Source organism: Malaclemys terrapin, chromosome 15, assembly GCF_027887155.1.
Source record: "Malaclemys terrapin pileata isolate rMalTer1 chromosome 15, rMalTer1.hap1, whole genome shotgun sequence".
Taxonomy (NCBI): domain Eukaryota; kingdom Metazoa; phylum Chordata; order Testudines; family Emydidae; genus Malaclemys; species Malaclemys terrapin.
Window position 1 is genome coordinate 5,060,638 of NC_071519.1, and position 18,028 is coordinate 5,078,665.

The window sequence follows — 18,028 nt, forward strand, 5'->3', positions numbered from 1 at the left end:
GCCGATGTAAACTTCTTTTACTCCAATGGCGACAACTTCTCTATTTTTGTCATGTCCCATTTAACGAGCTAATTTTCCTTTTTGTCATCTCGGTGGTATTGATTCCCCAGCGTCCTCTATCTCACCCCTCCCACACAGCAAAGGGTCGTGTAGAGAAAAGGGGCCTGGGAGGGGGAAGAAATCTGCTCACTTCTTCCTGGGACATCATGGGATTTTCTTGTCTTTCTCCCTTTTATAAAGACACCCAGCTCGCAGTGAGCAGAGCGCCCAGTCTGGCAGGGCTGGAGGCTGCACGCTCTGCCTGATCCTCGTGCTCCTGGAGGCAGGAGAGGGCCTGGGACACCCTGCCAGCTCTGGCAAAGAGTGGGGAAGGGCAGGGCTGCAGCACACCACGTCCCCCACCAGGACAGTAAAGAAATTGGGGGGAGTAAAGCCCCTGGGGTGTTGGTGTCTGGGCCGGGGGCTGCCCCATGGCTGAGCTCTGTGGGGAGAACGGTGCTTGTGTCTGGGGGCTGCCCTAAAGCTGGGCTCTGGGGGGATGGGAGTGCAGGTGTCTGGGCTCTGGGGGCCCCACACAGCCCCCTCCAACATCCCCCATCTGGAATTGGGTTGTTGTAGGAGTTTCGTTAACTCTCTTCTCCTCGGGGAATCATTTTTGCTGTTGTCTGTATTGTTGACATATTTGTTGACAGGTATTTTGAATAATTGAAACTGGAGTTATATTATGTTACTTTGACAAATAAAACATACAAAATTTTAAAATATTGTGTGCAGAATTTTTAATTTTTTGGTGCAGAATTCCCCAAGAAGTAATTAAAGGGCAAAAACCATCATTAATGAGGAGTTAAGTGCCTGTTGGGATGTTGTCTGCCTGGAGAACCTCAACTTCTGCAAAACTCACATGCCTGAAAAATAGGAAACTAAGAGTTAAGGTTGCCCACACAACCTTAACTCTGCCCTCTTTCAGTCATTCCCCAATGTTCCCCCAAAACACAAACACATCTTCAGTCTGCCAACACCACAACGGCTGAAAGGCACAATCTCTTCCCCTCCATTTACAACCCTTCGACCCAGACCCCCAACTTCAGCTGATCCTGACCAGACGGGTGTGCTGGCTGGTCCTGGTCATGACAGTGACAGCAGAGAAATCCACCACCATCCCACCCCTACTTAGAGATACCCCACCCTTCCACCAACTCCGTACTCTTAAAAGCCTGCGTAGGGGAGCTCATTTTCCCTTGCGATGCTCTGAGCTCCCTAGGATGCAGTGGGAGCTGAGATGGATTCCCACCCCTCTCTCCCCACAGCTGCTCTCATGTGAGAGCCAAAGGGTTACTACAGAGGGAGCTGATAAGGCTCCAACTTGGACTGGCTGATCTCAATCCAGATGCTCCACGGTTCTGACCCATGTAGCTTATTGAAAGACATGACTCACTATCTCTGTTAATTTTAATGAAATGTATAAAACAAATAAAATGAAGAACACAGCTCACTAAATCTAAACTATTCTTAACACCACTCAACTATCTCTATATAAGTCACTTTCAGTTTCATATAAAATTAAATTCCAGAGCAGGTTCCCATCGGATGACTCAAAAACCAGGAGAGCAGATTCCCCCGTCACTTTCTCCTCTGATCCATTCAAACCGGCTTCACTCAACAGCACTTCATTATTATGGAATCGTGTTATTTACAAAAAAAGAAAATTAGCATAATCGTAATAGGAGAAAACTGCCGAGTTTCTCGTGTGCAAACGATCCCAGATCAGCAGGAAAATGTCCAGAAGTGGCTTTGTCAATAGACAGAAACTGGGATTTAAACTCGGAATGTTTGCACTGTGTTTGGGATCCACGGAAATTCCCCATCCAGGTCTGTGACACTTTCATCTCCAGCCCTAACGAGTCGGATTTAGGATCAATTTGCTATGAAGTGCAGACACTCTCTGGGAGGTGGAGGGGTAAAACAGAGGTGGATAAACTCCATTGTGGCTCAGACAGACGTCTGCACTGCTGGAGTGAGCGGGCCTAGTGATGGTGATGGGGAAGGAGGGAATCCCTCCGACTCACCCCATTTCCTTCTGGTGTCGCAGAGGCTGAAATGATACATTTGTCCCACTCCTGCTCCTCCTCTTTGTTATATTGAAATAGATTTTCAATAAGGGAAATGGCAAAAAGAAAAATACCTGCTGCCCAGCACAACCTGGACCAGCGTGAGAACAACTGGGGATGAGACAATCTGTCGCCAAAGGGGGAAACTTGGCGACTCTAACAATTGCTCTGCTAGTGCGGTGACAGTATAAATGTGATGCTCAGGGCTTGTCTCGAGTATGAAAGTGTTGATTAGGACAGGTCAAAGGGGAAGGTGCTAGCTAACCCCAACCCCTGTGCCCGTCAGCACTGCACATCTAGCAGGGTGTTTACATTAGGGTAGCTACCTCCAGCAGGCTGGAAAATCCTAGAGGAGGCAAAGCCCAGGTCAATTTTAGATTTCCCCCACCTGAGGTCACCCTTATTAACCCCACTTGAGGCTGATGGACACTCCTGGCCGTAGGGACACACACTCCCATGACCCACAGGACAAAGGAGTTGGTAGAAAGGACCACAGGATTCACTTCAGAGAAGGGTGACCTGCAAAACGAAAAGCAGGCAACTCACCTGGGGGAGCTGAGAGAATAGGATGACGCAAATGGTGCAAACAGCCCTAAAAAGTCCCTGTGTGGGAATTAGCAAATGGCTTTAAAACAATCTTTTCTCTGCCCTGCACGAAGTGTTTATGGTGTGTCTCTATCCTGTGACATCGCTGATGTCTATTAAGGTGTGAGCTCCAGATGAAACTTTTCCCGCATTCACAGGCTGCTCTCGTGGGTGGATCCTCTGATGATTAATAAGGTCCGATTTAAAAGTGAAGCTTTTCCCGCACTCAAAGCATTCATATGGTCTCTCTCCCGTGTGGATCCCCTGATGTCTAATAAGGGATGAACTCTCAGTGAAGTTTTTCCCGCACTCACAGCACTCATAGGGTTTCTCTCCTGTGTGAATCCTCTGATGTTTAATAAGGCCTGAGCTCTGAGTGAACTTTTTCCCGCACTCAGAGCATGTATAGGGGCGCTCTCCTGTGTGGATTCTCTGGTGATTAATAAGGCCTGAGCGCTGAGTGAACCTTTTCCTGCACTCATAGCACTCATAGGGTCTCTCTCCTGTGTGGCCTGTCTGATGTTTAATAACGTTTGATTTCTCACTGAACTGTTTTCCCCACTCAGAGCATGTATAGGGTCGCTCTCCTGTGTGGATTCTCTGGTGATTAATAAGGCCTGAGCTTTGAGTGAACTTTTTCCCACACTCACAGCACTCATAGGGACTCTGCTCTGCGTGGCCTCTCTGATGTGTGCTAAGGTTTGATTTCTGACTGAACTGTCTCCCGCACTCACAGCATTCATAGGGGCGCTCTCCTGTGTGGACCCTCTGATGTTTATTAACGTCTGATTTGAAAGCGAAGCTTTTCCCGCACTCACAGCATTTATACGGTCTCTCTCCTGTGTGAATCCTCTGATGTCTAATAAGGGATGAGCTCCGAGTGAAGCTTTTCCCGCATTCACAGCACTCGTAGGGTCTTTCTCTTGTGTGGCTTGTCTGATGTGTAATAAGGTTTGATTTCTCACTGAACTGTTTCCCGCACTCACAACATTCATAGGGTTTCGCTCCTGTGTGGCTATTCTGATGTTTGATAAATTTTGATTTCTCAATGAATTGTTTCCCGCACTCAGAGCATTCGTAGGGGCGCTCTCCTGTGTGGATCTTCTCATGTTTAAAGAGGGCTGAGCTCTGAGCAAACGTTTGCCCGCACTCACAGCATGTATAGGGTCGCTCTCCTGTGTGCATTCTCTGATGATTAATAAGGACTGAGCTCTGAGTGAACTTTTTCCCGCACTCACAGCATTCATAGGGTCTGTCTCCTGTGTGGATCCTCTGATGTCTAGTAAGGGTAGAGCTGCGAGTGAAGCTTTTCCCGCACTCACAGCACTCATAGGGTCTTTCTCTTGTGTGGCTTGTCTGATGTGTAATAAGGTTTGATTTCTCACTGAACTGTTTCCCGCACTCACAGCATTTGTAGGGCTGCTCTCCCATGTGGATCTGCTGATGTCTAATGAGGGTGGAGATCAGAGTGAAGTGTTTCCCACACTCAGTGCATGTGTTTTTTCTCTCTTCTGTGGGTATTCTCTGCTGGGCTGTGATTTCCTTGGAGTTCTGGTGAGTCCCCTGACAATTAATGGATTTGCTCACTTTCTCCCTGGGCTGGATTCCCTGCTGCCTCTCTGGCCTGGGCTGACTCTCACAGGTTTTCCCCTTCACATGACGCCTGGACACATTCCCTTGGGATTCTTGCAATAATCCCCCATGTGCTTCCACTTGCTCAGCATCTTCCTGCTCAGGATTCTGCTCGTTCTCACTCACCGTCCCAGCACCTGCTAGGACAGAGAGAGAAACGTCAGAAACAGGGGTGGAAAAGAAGGAAACAAACGGAAATTAGATCTGGAGAGACAGGAAAAAAACCTTGGTAGTGAATTCTCCTAAAGTTTTCTCCACAGCAGCGAGAAGAGGGGATGTGGAGGCAGAATTGTATCCGTCAGGTAGGGAGCTGCTGCCAGCTGTCAGTGAGGATGGGTAGGAAGCCGGGAGCGATAGCTGCCCATAGGGTATAAGGTCTCCTGGGGATCCTCCTGAACTCAGAGAGCTCCCAAGGCCTTTTCAGGGACTCCCAGCTCCTTCCTTCAGGCATGGAGCATTTTTGAACAGGTTTAAGGATCCCTCACCTGTGTAGGCAGCTCTTGGGATCTCTCCTTCCTCAGAGCCCTGGAGATCCAGGACCCACGGCTCCTCTCTTCGTTCCGGTTGGGAGATCACATCAGGTTTGGGAACAGGAAACCCTGCTGAGGGGATAGAAAACAAGGGAGATCAGGGGAGTTCATGGGACATTTCTCACAAAGAAGCGTCTATTGGTTTTAACCCAGCCCATTGTAAAGCAGTAAAACGCTTGGAGCAGCTTCCCAGGTGCTCTAAGGAGCAGGACACTCTGCGTATGAGGGATTTAACTATCCCCATCTCTGCTGGGAACACACACAGCCAGACACTCCCGTGACATTGAGACAGAAAGGTTTAGCAACTAGCAGGCTAAATTACCCAAATTCAACCTTTAAAGTCATATTAGAAAAGTATGTAATTAGGTAATTAGGGCTATTCCTTATAAATAGCTAACGTAGCCATGTCCCATAGATGAGAGCTCTGAAATGCAAACCAGTATTTTGAGAGAATTAGAGGTAATACTAATTCTATGTGTTTACTTATAACTTGTTAGATGTTAACCATGTAAACAGACGGTTCCTGTCTGTCACTATATCTACTGAATCATAGATCAAAAGGGAATATTAACATTTAGATGAAACTTGGGTGTAATAATGTCATCATCTATATTTCTCTTTGAAGTTTGTAGTAAACTGTCTATGACAGTGGTGGGCAACCTGCAGCTCGTCAGGGTAAACTGCTGGCGGGCCGTCAAACAGTTTGTTTACATTTGCATGACAGCTCCCAGTGGCTGCGGTTCACCGTTTCCGGCCAATGGTAACTGCGGGCTGCCGCTTCCCACAGCTCCCATTGGCCGGGAACGGCAAACCGTGGAAACTGGGAGCTGTGGACTGCCATGCAAATGTAAACAAACTGTCTTGTCGTCCACCAGTGATTTACCCTGACAGGCCACATGCGGCCCGCAGGCCACAGGTTGCCCACCGCTGGTCTTTGAACTGCTCAATGGAGAATTACCTTAGGCTGATTAATGCAATTAGTTACCTGTGTATGCATAGGAAATAGGGGGTTTTATTTCAAGCCACAATGCTGCACCCAAGGAATGCGAGCTGTCAAGAGGCAGCCAGAGAGCTATAAAAAGAACTCCTGGGCCCTGATCCTGTTACCTCAGATCTGCTTAAGCTTTGCCAGAGGAAGTTCGAGTCGCAGGGCTGAGGTTCCCTGCTCCAGTCTGGGTCACTCCAATATTGGGCATTGGACTATGACCAATTCCACTAATTCTGAAAGAACTATTTACACCATGCGTCTGACGAAGTGAGTATTCACCCACGAAAGCTTATGCTCCAATACATCTGTTAGTCTATAACAGGGATCTCAAACACGTGGCCCGCGGAGCTCTTCCCTGTGGCCTGCCAAGCTCTCCGCACCCCTCCCGCCGAGTTATTTTATGTGGCAGCTAAGCTCCCTGCTTGCTGCTCCCCAATGTTTGGGGCTGGGTCTCTCCCCCGGCCCCGCCTGCCAGCCCCACGCGCCTCCCCCAAGTGTCCCCCGGGCTCATTTGCTGCCCCCTCACTGCCCCACTCTGCTCTGCTGGCTTCTGGCATCACTTGCTGCCACAGGGTCCTAGTGCCCCCCTCCACTAGGGCCAGGGCAGGCTGCCCTTCCCCTGCCCTTCTGCCCTAGTCCTGAGCCTCTCCAATGCCCCGGGCCTCTCCAATGCCCCAAACCCCTCATCCCCAGCCCCACAGCCCTCACCCCCTCCTATCCCCAAACTCCATCCCAGAGCCTGCACCCCAGACCCCCTCCCCCACCCAAACTCCCTCCCAGAGCCTTAGGCAGGTAGGGGTGGAGAGCAGGTTCTGGACACCACCAAAATTTCTACAAACCTGCCACCCCGGAAGAGGCAGAGCAGGGGTGGAGTGGTGGTGCAGCCCAGTGCAGTGGGGGAGCTTTAACAGAAGTAAATCTAACTAAGTGCATGTTTTGTCCTTTGAGTGAGGTGCATTACTGTTGGTGGCGCTTAGCACTTTCCGGGAGGGAGGAGGAGCAGGGAGTCGCGCACTCAGGGGAGGAGGTGGAGAAGAGATGGGGCAGGGGTGGGGCCTCATGGAAGGGGTGGAGTGGGGGTGGGGCCGGAGGCAGTGAAGGGGGGTGTCAGTGATGCGGCCCTCGGGCCAATGCACTAGTCCTCATGTGGCCCTCGTGTTCATTTGAGTTAGAGACCACTGGTCTATAAGGTGCCACAGGACTCTTTGTTTCTATTTACACCTTTGAAGCTCACCATCTGTACTATGAAACTGACTTAAGAACTCGACTCTCATCTGCATGGATCACAGTCTTTTAACCAATACACACTCTCTTCTTTTTCATAAATCTTAGTTTAGTTAATAAGAATTGGCAGTAAGCATGGATTTGGGTAAAATCTGAACTATTCACTGACCTGGTGGGTAATGTGTCTGAACCTTTGGGATTAGTAGAACTTTTTATATGATGAACAAGATTTTCAGTAATCCTAATCCTATTTAACTTGGCTGTCTGGGTGGGAGCGCAAGGCTACATTGTTCCAAAGGAACTGTGTTACTAAATTCTGGATAAGCAGGAAGGTATTGTAGAAGCTATTTTGTTGCTGAATTGGTGAATCTCATTATTAGAAATAACCACCTGTTTTGGGGATCGTCTGCCCCATTTGTTGCAGTTTGCCCTGACTGAGCAATGTCAGGGTGACCCCACTCCACCACCCGGGTCACAGCTCCTCTTCAAAGGGGCTCCCAAAACACAGACACAATAACCCCATGCCCCAGAAAGTTAAGGCTCCGGCCAGAGGGGAAGTCACCTTGGACCTGCTCCTTAATCACAGAGAGACACCCAGACACAATGAGAGTTGTAGGAAGGCTGGGACCGGTGAGCATGGACTGGTGGGAATCAGCGCAGTAAGGGATAGGACAGACCGGGGACGTAGACATTACTACAGCAATGGAAAGGGATCTCCCATTGGCATAGGTCATCCACCTCCCCGAGAGGCAATAGCTAGGTTGATGGAAGCATTATTTTCTGTTTAAAGATCAATTTTTCTAACTACACTAAAAGCCATATTTATTCGAATTGTCTTGATATTTTCTGGGATTTATGGGCATTCTAGGAAGGGTTATTGGTCCAAATATGGAGTGATTCGATCACGAGGTTCCTGAGAAACAGCCCTGCCACCAGAGGCAGCTTTTTACAAAATCATCTTGCTCATTTAACATTCAGCTGGGGTTGAAACTATAGTTCTTCTTGTTCCCTGACAGATCTCAGTCACTTGACTTTTTCAGTCCTGGTTTCCTAAAGAGGCAGTGGGTGCTACGTGCTAACTGAGATAAATGCCAATACCTGTAGAATTTGGAATTTCAGAGCAGCACAAGCCAAAGTGGTGAGTCCCGGACACTGAAATGCAGACGTGCTGCAAGATTAAGTTCCTGTTAACTGCTAGAGGGTTTCCTGCAATCTGCTGTCACAGTAAAGGGTTGGCTCAATGGGATGTGCTGTGGCCATTGAATCTGAACCACACCTGAGCCCTCCCCCTGGTAGCTTTCAGTCAATGTGTGTTGTGCATTTTTCTTCTATTCTGCTGAAATTCCACTTGGAAGCTTTGCCTTCTGATTCCAACATGTTTGCATCAAGCGTAGTATTTTAAAATGCCCTAATATCCACATACAGACTTTTGCTCGGTCCGCACTTAAAGTTTTTCCACGTAGCTCTGTAAGTTTGGGGTGTGAAAAATCACACCACTAACGAACATAGCTAGGAGAGCAAAAGCTCTAGGGTAGAATCATAGAATATCAGGGTTGGAAGGGACCTCAGGAGGTCATCTAGTCCAACCCCCTGCTCAAAGCAGGACCAATCCCAAGACAGATTTTTGCCTCAAAACCCTGGGTTTAGCAGGCCAATGCTCAAACCACTGAGCTATCCCTCCCCCTGTCCTGTGTTATAGTGGCAAAACAAAAACCAACAATTATTGAATAAAATCAAGGTAATTAAATGCCCATAAACTACACTAATGTAGAGTTACGGTGTCCCAGTGCTGCCTCCTGCCCTCCCAGCATGTGATGGGAACTAAAGTTAAACCTCTGAAAAGTAGGAAATGAAGAGCTAAAGTACATGTCACAACCACAACACAACCTTAACTCTGCCCCTTCCCTATCCCTGGGGTTGGAACTCGCCTCTGGGTGTGGAAGGCTGGTGCAAAGGTTAATAAATTACCAGGGAAGTGGCAGCTTCAACATCTCAGGAAGTCTTTGAGTCAAGACTAGATGCCTTTCAAGAAGATCATTTAATCCAACATAAGGTATTCAGCTCAATTTGGCAGGAAATGGATGAAATTATCTGGTCTGTGTTATATAAGAGGTCAGACTAGATGACCTAATAGTCACATCTGGCCATAAAAACCTATAAATCTACAAGAAATATACGGAAGGACTAAGAGAGCATGCCACTGTTTGTGTTGTGTTGCACAGATCAGAATATTGGCATTTACTGGCATCCCCTCCAGCTGTGTGCACTCCGTCATCTCTAGCTAGAATATGATGCTAGATGGATTACTGGGAGCAGCTTGGCAGAGCTGTGACTCTGATAGGAAGGGAGGTGCATGTGAAACTTGGGGAAACCAAGTCTGCCCCCATTTCCGTGCTGAGTGTTGTAGGTTGTGTCAGTGAAGGTGCACAAGGGCGTGTTCTTGTCATGGAGACTGCCAGCAGCCTGGTGGCATATGTGTAAAGAGAAGTTGTTAGACTTAGTGCTGTTCTGCTCCTGTTCCCACGGTGTTCTGTAGCAGGGGAGGGCAGAGAGCTAGTGTGTGTGTCACAGGCATGCTCTGGTGATGCTGACACAGAGCAGAGTAGAGGTTGCATTGTGGGGGTGACATGAACCTTAACCCTGCATTTCCCCTTCTAAGAACCAAGGGGACAGGAATCCTTACCCAGCGAGGTCACATTCTCATAGTTCTCCTGCATGACGTCTCTGCAGAGGGCTCTCTGAGCGGTGTCCAGCAGAGCCCACTCTTCCCTGGTGAAATACACAGCCACCTCCTCAAAGGTCACCAGCCCCTGAAAGAGCAAGAGCCCAACACTAAAACCTGCTGCCCCACTCACAGCACCACTATTCATGGGGGAGAGGAGCCAAACAGAAGCTCTGGGTGGTTTGCAGTCAACAAAGTCCCACTCCCACTCCGCTCAGAGAATCCAGGAAACACCAGGGTGAGGGGACAAAGAGAGCCCCTTGTCTCTCCCAGCAGATCCATCACACACTAGCCACAGACACGCAGGAGATGGAGCCCCTAGCAGGGCCCAGGCACAGCTGCCTGGTAGGAAGCGAATGGAGAGTCAATAATTTGAGGAGGAATGGGGGAAGGATCTCCTTGGAACTGATGATCCATATGTGATACTGAGAGAGAAAAAGGGAAGAACTGGGGAGAATTTGTATCAATATGTGAGAGGGAAGTGGCACAAACAGGGAAATGATGCAAAGACTTCACCCCTGCCCCCCGGAACTGCACAGAGACAGTTCAAACCTCCCCTCCCCCACATCCCAAGGGACCCCCTCCCCGCCGGGCCCCAGTCTCTGCCCCCCCAATCCCAGCGCGGCCGGGGGCAGACCCTCGCTGCAGCGGCTCCGCTCTGGCTCAGGCGGCCCCAGGCTGCTGGCAGCACATGTACAACCAGGGAGCAGATCCCCGGGGGCTGCAGCGTCTGAGCTCCCTGGGGCAGAGAGTCACTTTCCTGCCCGGCCCCAGCACGTCCCCCGGGGGCTCTCGGTCACCTGGAGTCTCTGGCTCCGGGGCTGGTTCCCCCGGGAGAACGGCCCCTCCCCGGCTGCCCCGTGCCCGATCTCCGGGCTTTGTTCTCCCCAAGTCCTGCCGCCTGCTTCCTCCAGCCCGCCCCGCTCCCAGCTGCTCCTGCCCCTTCCTGTGTGTCCTGCAGATACCAACCCGGGCTGCCGCGCTCCTGGCCGGGGCTGCGTGTGCAGGGGCCGGGCCACCCCCGGCGTGTGTGAGTCGCGGAGGCGCTGCAGGGGCTGCGGCTGGAGGCGGCGGTGCGAGGGGGGGACTCGGTGCAGGCAGGACATTGCTGTGGGGGTTGGTGCATCCGTCGCTTTATTTCGGGCTGTGGGGCGGGGCTCCCCTTCCCCCTCCAGCCCCGCGAGCTTTGTATGCGCCCTGGGGGGGGGGTGGTAGGGCGGGCGGCGGATCCGCTGCTCCAAGCGCCTCAGCCATTCCCCCTCCCCCCCGCAGTTGTGGGGCTCTGAGCTTCCGGCCCTGGCACCAGACTGGGGGGGGTGTGGCTGGTCCCGGTCACTGGGTGGCTGTGAGGGACACAGCCCCAGCCCCGCCCCCCCAGGGGGATGCTGCAGCAGGGAACTAGAGCGCAGAACACCCCCCCCCCCAGCTCCTTGCAGTGGGGGAAGGTGCTGCAGGGCAAGTCCCACTCCCCATCCACCAGCTCCTGGGGGGGGACGGACGCGGGGAGAGTGTGTGTCTATCTTAGAGGCTTAAACTGCACTGAGCATGCTCGGTAACATCTGCTGAAGCCACTGCCCTTCTCCCTGCCCTTACTTGGCATCAGATTCCGATGACTACTTTTTACCTGGGTGATGTAAGCAGAGTGAGGATGAGCTCTACCCTGACATCTGGTGGTGAATTATGGCGAGTGTGGAAAAGAACTCCAGGGGCTGATCTTGTTTGCATAGGTACGCCCACCCGCCTGGCATGAAACAACAGCAACTGATAGTCGTTACTTTGGATGGGGTGGGATCCCCAGTTTATCTGTTATTGGGGCAGGAGGAATAAAGTGTTGTTACCTGATTATGTGAATCAAGGCCAGTGGAACTGTTGTATGACAGAAGGACTCACCATTACCTAAGTAGCACTTGCTTGACAAGGGGCATGGGTTACAAACCCCCACAGTGAATTGAGAGAGGTTGGTCGTAGGTATTTATATTTAGTGGTGTGGGCTCTTTCTGTGAGCCTGAAACACCAATTGCACTGCCCCCCTTCCTGCTGCCACCCACCTGTTGAGTGTCAGAGTTAACTTTGATTCCATTAGGAGTCTAGTTACAAGCTGCTGAACTGAGTTCACTTTGGGCCAATGATGCACTAGCACTGGGGCTTCCCTACTAAGAGCTGAAATCACTAAAGAGCAAAGTTACTAAGAGCTGAGATCACTGAGGCTGTGTTAACTAGTGGGGAAACCTGAAGCTATATTGCCAAGTGGATGGCGGAGCAGTTTGCAGGGCCGGCTGGAGGAGCAGCTAGCAGAGCGGAGCCTTGCGGGGATGGTTGGAGCGGTCCAAGGGACAGTTGAAGTGGAGTGGAGCCAAGCGGCTCACAGGTTGGTAAGTGGAGCAGAGCGGAGCAGCTGGCAGAGCAGAGCAGTTCGTGGGACGGCAGGAACGGCTCACGGGACAGCTGGTGGAGTGGAGCGGCTCGTAGTGAAGGCTGCGGCGGAACCCCACGGAGAGGCGGCCGGTCGGCCACGGATCATGTAAGGTGCCCCTTAACACCCTGCGTGCCCCCCCCCCCCCGCCTTTTGAACTCTGGGGCTGCACTGACCAGGAACAGAGACTTTGGGGGGTTATTGGACTTTTGGGACTTTGGTGGTTGCTGGTTTCAAGAACCAACAGGAAAGGACACGGCCCAATTTGCTGGGGTGGGTCTTCGCTCATGGTTTGGTCTATGAACTCTAGTTGTGGTGTTTAATGCTATGTCGTTTACCTCATGTTATTAAACATTTTCTGCTATACCGAGGCTCTGTGCTTGCGGGAGGGGAAGTATTGCCTCTTTGAGGCGCCCAGGGGTGTGTGTAAGATTTTCCCAGGTCACTGGGTGGGGGCTCGAGCTGGTTCTGTGTCACGCTGTTGGGAAGGGACCCCTATGTACTGAACCCAGCCCTTGGTGCTATCAACTTGGCCTGGCAGAAGGGTTACAGTTAAAAAGGGGCAAAGGGTGTAAATCGGACAGGGGGGTGGCCAGGGTCTGAGCAGGGGGTGGAAATTGACTGGTCGGGGAGGGGGGCGGTCAAGCAGCTGGTGGCAGGGTTAGGATAGGGACTGAAGGACAAAATGAGGGTTGGGGGGATGAAGGAACCAGGGGTAAGCTCCCGGGGTGAGGCGCTGCCTGAGGGTGACAGAGGCAAAACCCCGGCACAGGCAGAGGGGGGAACAGTTGTACTCCAGTGCGACACCGGTGTTTGCAATAATAGGGTGGGGGCAGGGCTGGCGCTTCCATTTAGGCGACCTGGGTGGTTGCCTAGGGCACCAAGATTTGGGGAGGCGGCATTTTGCTGCCCTTGGCGGCAATTCGGCGGCGGGGGGTCCTTCCGCGCTCCGGGTCTTCGGTGGCAATTCTGCGGTGGGTCCTTCACTTGCTCCGGGACCCGCTGCCGAAGTGCCCCAAAGACCGGGAGCGCGGCGGAAGGACCCCCCGCCTAGGGTGCCAAAAACCCTGGTGCCACTCCTGGGTGGGGGCGGAGCAGAGGAGCTTTTTTATTTCCCCTCCCATAGGACAGCACCTCTCACATGGACTTCCCAAGGCTGGGTTCTTAAAGGCACAGGCATCCCAATGCCTAGTCACTGCAGCTCCTCTCTGTCTGATGTCACCTACTGAGGTGCTGCAGGAGACTTGATGCAGTGAAATGTTTTACATACACCCCCTCACACTACCTTACACATCAGTTACTGCTCCTGTTAGCCCATTGAGACAGAGAGAGATTTTCACACTACAGGGGACTGAACTGTCTCTGTGCAGCCAGGAAATTCCAGGGGGAGAAGTATGTGTGGTAGGGGGCAGGGGCGGAGGGGGGGGGAGAGAGGAGGTAATTGCTTCCTTTCCCTGTTTGTGCCACTTGCCTCTCAAATATTGATACAAATTCTCTCTACTTCTTCCCCTTTTCTCTCTCAATATCACATATAGATCAAAAAATCCAAGGAGATCCTTCCCCCACTTATCCTAAAATTAATGACTTTCCATTCTCTTCCTACCAGGCAGCTCTCCCTGGGCCCTGCTAGGGATTCCATCTCCTGCATGTCTGTGGCTAGTGTGCGAGGGATCTGCTGGGAGAGACAGGGGGCTCTCTCTTCATCCCCCCACCCTGGTGTTTCCTGGATGCTCTGAGCGGGGTGGGGTGAGACTCTGTTGACTGTGGCAGGGCCGGCTCTAGGTTTTTTTGCCGCCCCAAGCGAAAAAAAACACAAAAAACCTCCGGGAGTGCAACTGCCGAAGCAAAAAAAAAAAAAAAAAAAAAAAATGGTGGCCAGAATGCCACCCCTGAAATTGTGCTGCCCCAAGTACGTGCTTGGTTTGCTGGTGCCTAGAGCTGGCCTTGACTGCGGTCCACCCAGAACTTCCATTTGATTGGCTCCTCTCCCCCGTGAATGGTGGGGCTGTGAGTGGGGCAGCAGGTACTGAATGTTGGACTCTTGCTCTTTCAGGGGCTGGTGACCTTTAAGGAGGTGGCTGTGTATTTCACTAGGGAAGAGTGGGCTCTGCTGGACCCCACTCAGAGAGCCCTCTGCAGAGACGTCATGCAGGAGAACTATGAGAATGTGACCTCGCTGGGTAAGGATTCCCGTCCCCTTGGCTCTTAGAAGAGAAAATGCAGGGTTAAGGTTCATGTCACCCTCACAATGCAACCTCTACTCTGCTCTGTGTCAGCATCACCAGAGCATGCCAGTGACACACACACTAGCTCTCTGCCCTCCCCTGCTACAGAACACTGTGGGAACAGGAGCAGAACAGCACAAAGTCTAACAACTTCTCTTTACACATATGCCACCAGGCTGCTGGCAATCTCCATGACAAGAACACGCCCTTGTGCACCTTCACAGACGCAACCTACAACACTCAGCATGGAAATGGGGCAGACTTGGTTTCCCCAAGTTTCACAGGCACCTCCCTTCCTATCAGAGTTACAGCTCTGCCAAGCTGCTCCCAGTAATCCATCTAGCATCATATTCTAGCTAGAGATGACGGAGTGCACACAGCTGGAGGGGATGCCAGTAAATGCCAGTATTCCCATCTGTGCAACACAACACAAACACTGACAGGTTCTTTTAGTCCTTCTTCATATCTCTTGTAGATGTATAGGTTTTTATGGCCAGATGTGATTATTAGGTCATCTAGTCTGACCTCTTCTGTAACACAGGCCACAGAATTTCATCCATTTACTGCCAAATTTAGCTGAATACTTTGTGTATGACTAAATCATCTTCCCGAAAGGCATCTAGTCTTGACCTGAAGACTTCCTGAGATGGAGAAGATACCACTGACCTTTGTAGTTTGTAAACCTTTGCACCAGCCTTACTGAACCGTTTCCAGTGGCGAGTGTCAACCCCAGGCTTAGGGAAGGGGCAGAGTTAAGGTTGTGTTGTGGTTATGGCTGTACTTTAACTCTATAGTTCCTAGCATTCAGAGGTTTAACTTTAGCTCCCACCACATGAGGGCAGGAGACAGCACTGGGCCACCGTAACGCTGCATTAATGTAGTTTATGGGCATTTAATTATTTTGATTTTATTTACTGGATTTTTTTTGCCACTATGACTGTGTGTAATCTAGAGCTTTTCCCGGCATAGCTATGACCGTTAGCAGTGTGATTTTTCACACCTAAATTTATAGAGCTAAGCTGGCAAAACTTTTAAGTGCAGACAGAGCAAGAGTCTGCATGTGGATTTCAGAGCACTTTAAACCAGTGGCTCTCAAACTTTTGTACTGGTGACCTCTTTCACACAGCAAGCCTCTGAGTGCGACCCCCCCCCCTTATGAATTAAAAACTCTTTTTTATATTTAACACTATTATAAATGCTGGAGTGAAGCGTGGTTTGGGGTGGAGGCTGACAGCTCACGACCCCCCATGTAATAACCTTGTGACCCCCTGAGGGGTCACGACCCCCAGTTTGAGAATCCCTGCTTTAAACTATTACTCTTAACCCAAACATTTTGGAATCAGAAGGCAAAACTTCCAAGAGGAACTTCTGCAGACTGCAATAAAAATGCACAGCACACATTGTCTGAAAGCTATCAGAGGTAGGGCTCAATCTCAAATTCATGGGTGTAGTTTAGGTTCAATGGCCACAGCACATCCCCTTGAGCCAACCCTTTACTGTGACAGCAGAGTGCGGGAAACCCTCTAGCAGTTAACAGGGATTTGGTCTTACAGCACATGTGCATTTCAATGTCAGTGACTCATCAGTTTCGCTTATGCTGTTCTGAAATTCCAAATTCTACAGGTATTGACTTTTCAGTCCTGGTTTCCCAAAGAGGCAGTGGGTGCTACGTACTAACTGAGATCATGTCTACACTTACCTCCAGAACGATCGATCCAGCGGGCGTCAATTTATCGCATCTAGTAAAGACGCAATAAATCGACCACTGAGTGCTCTCCCGTTGACTCTGGTACTCCACCGGAGCAAGAAGCATAGGTGGAGTCGACGGGGGAGTGTCAGCTGTCAACCTACCGCAGTGAAGACACCGCATAAGTAGTTCTAAGTACGTCGACTTCAGCTACGCTATTTTCGTAGCTGAAGTTGCATAATTTAGACCGACTTAGCTTGCCCCCCACCCTCCCGCTAATGTAGACCAGGCCTGAGATAAATGTCAAGTGACAGAGATCCATCAGGGAACAAAGAGAACCACAGTTTCAGCCCCTGCTGTGTGTAGTAAAATGTTAAAGAACAAGATATTATACAGCAGAAAATCTGCCCTTATAAATCCTGAAACAGGAACCGAGGAGGCAGCTGTCCATTTAGTTATTAATCCCAATCACAGAACTTCACTCAGGCCGTGTGATCCACACTCAGACGCTTGAATATTTCAATTCTAACACCAAATTATTGTTGACATTTAAGCCACAACTTCAGAGCTTCTGCCTTAGATCTCGCCAGCATGTAGCTAACCTTCTGCCGGTGGCTTCTACAGATAAATACCTTAATACAGGCACAGACATTAATACACAGAATGTTAATGGTATGTATCCAACAGCTCAGGTTCTTTGAACACTTTCACCGAACTAGGAGCACATGATCAATCATTTGGTAGGGCAGCATTTTAGGGTTATTTAGATTTGGGCCTTATTCTTTTTAGCTCCTTTCCTGCATGGATGTGACAGGTTATATACACACATGCACACACTGAGCCCCAGTGTACCACCAGAGTAAAATAGAAAGGCTGGGATGTCTCCCACTTGATAAAAATAAAGTGTGATGTTGCACTCCATATGTTTTATGGAAATATGCTAATGAGTGTAAATATAATGTAATTAGAATATGCTTTATGCAAAAGGTCTCTTGTAAGGTATCATTACAAAGTTTATGATCTACTGAGTGTGTTCATCCTATTTGTTTGCATGGATTATTTCTATGTCTGGAGTTAGGAGAATAAGATATAAACTTGTATTACTGATGTAAACATGTTAAGTGGAAGCCATTAAGGGTGCTTCAGAATCAATCACCTGTAAATGGCTCTGTTTACTTACAAACCTTCCGGGGGTACGTGCCAGGCAACCTTGGAAGAATGGAGACTAGGGGTCTCACAGGACATGTGAACATGTCACATGATACTGGAATCCATCTTAAACCTGGTGCTTTTCCATTTATAAGGTGGGGTGGGAACCCAGAGAGAGACAAAGGATTCCTGCCTTTAGATATAAAGATATAAAAGGGGGTGGAACAGAACAAAGGAGGCTGCCAGTCATGAGAAATCCCCTAGTTACCACCTGAGCTGCAACTAAGGATTGTACCAGGGGAAAGGATTGGGCCCAGACTAGGAAGAAGTCTGGTCTGTGAAAGAAGCTTATTGGAACATCTCTGAGGGTGAGATTTACCTATATTCAGTTTCTTAATGTATTAGGCTTAGACTTATATGTTTTGCTTTATTTTGCTTGGTAACTTACTTTGTTCTGTCTGTTATTACTTCAAACCGCTTAAATCCTACTTTTTATACTTAATAAAACCACTTTTGTTTATTAATTAACCCAGAGTAAGTGATTAATACTTGGGTGGAGCAAACAGCTGTGTATCTCTCTCTCTCAGTGTTATAGAGGGCGGACAATTTATGAGTTTACCCTCTATAAGCTTTATACAGTGTAAAACCGATTTATTTGGGGTTTGGATCCCATTGGGGTCTGGGTGCTGGAGACAGGAGCACTTGCTGAGCTGTTTTTAGTTAAGTCTGCAGCTTTGGGGGTGGTTCAGACCCTGGGTCTGTGTT

The 18,028-nt window shown here is 49.9% G+C and overlaps 1 protein-coding gene and 1 long non-coding RNA gene across 2 annotated transcripts; one reads left to right on the plus strand and one right to left on the minus strand.

Moving 5' to 3' along the window:
• Nucleotides 1-764: 764 nt before the first annotated feature.
• Nucleotides 765-10,752, minus strand: LOC128823003 (zinc finger protein 883-like). The gene is made up of 4 exons (XM_054004993.1): nt 10,590-10,752; nt 9,751-9,877; nt 4,811-4,927; nt 765-4,462 (listed from the first exon to the last, which is right to left on the minus strand). The coding sequence occupies exons 2-4, from the start codon at nt 9,782-9,784 to the stop codon at nt 2,784-2,786; spliced, it is 1,830 nt and encodes a 609-aa protein (XP_053860968.1). The 5' UTR covers nt 9,785-9,877; nt 10,590-10,752; the 3' UTR covers nt 765-2,783.
• A 7-nt stretch (nt 10,753-10,759) lies between these two features.
• Nucleotides 10,760-17,791, plus strand: LOC128823120 (uncharacterized). Its single transcript, XR_008441673.1, has 3 exons — nt 10,760-12,310; nt 14,256-14,382; nt 16,051-17,791. It is a non-coding gene; the product is annotated as an uncharacterized LOC128823120 (long non-coding RNA).
• Nucleotides 17,792-18,028: the final 237 nt, after the last annotated feature.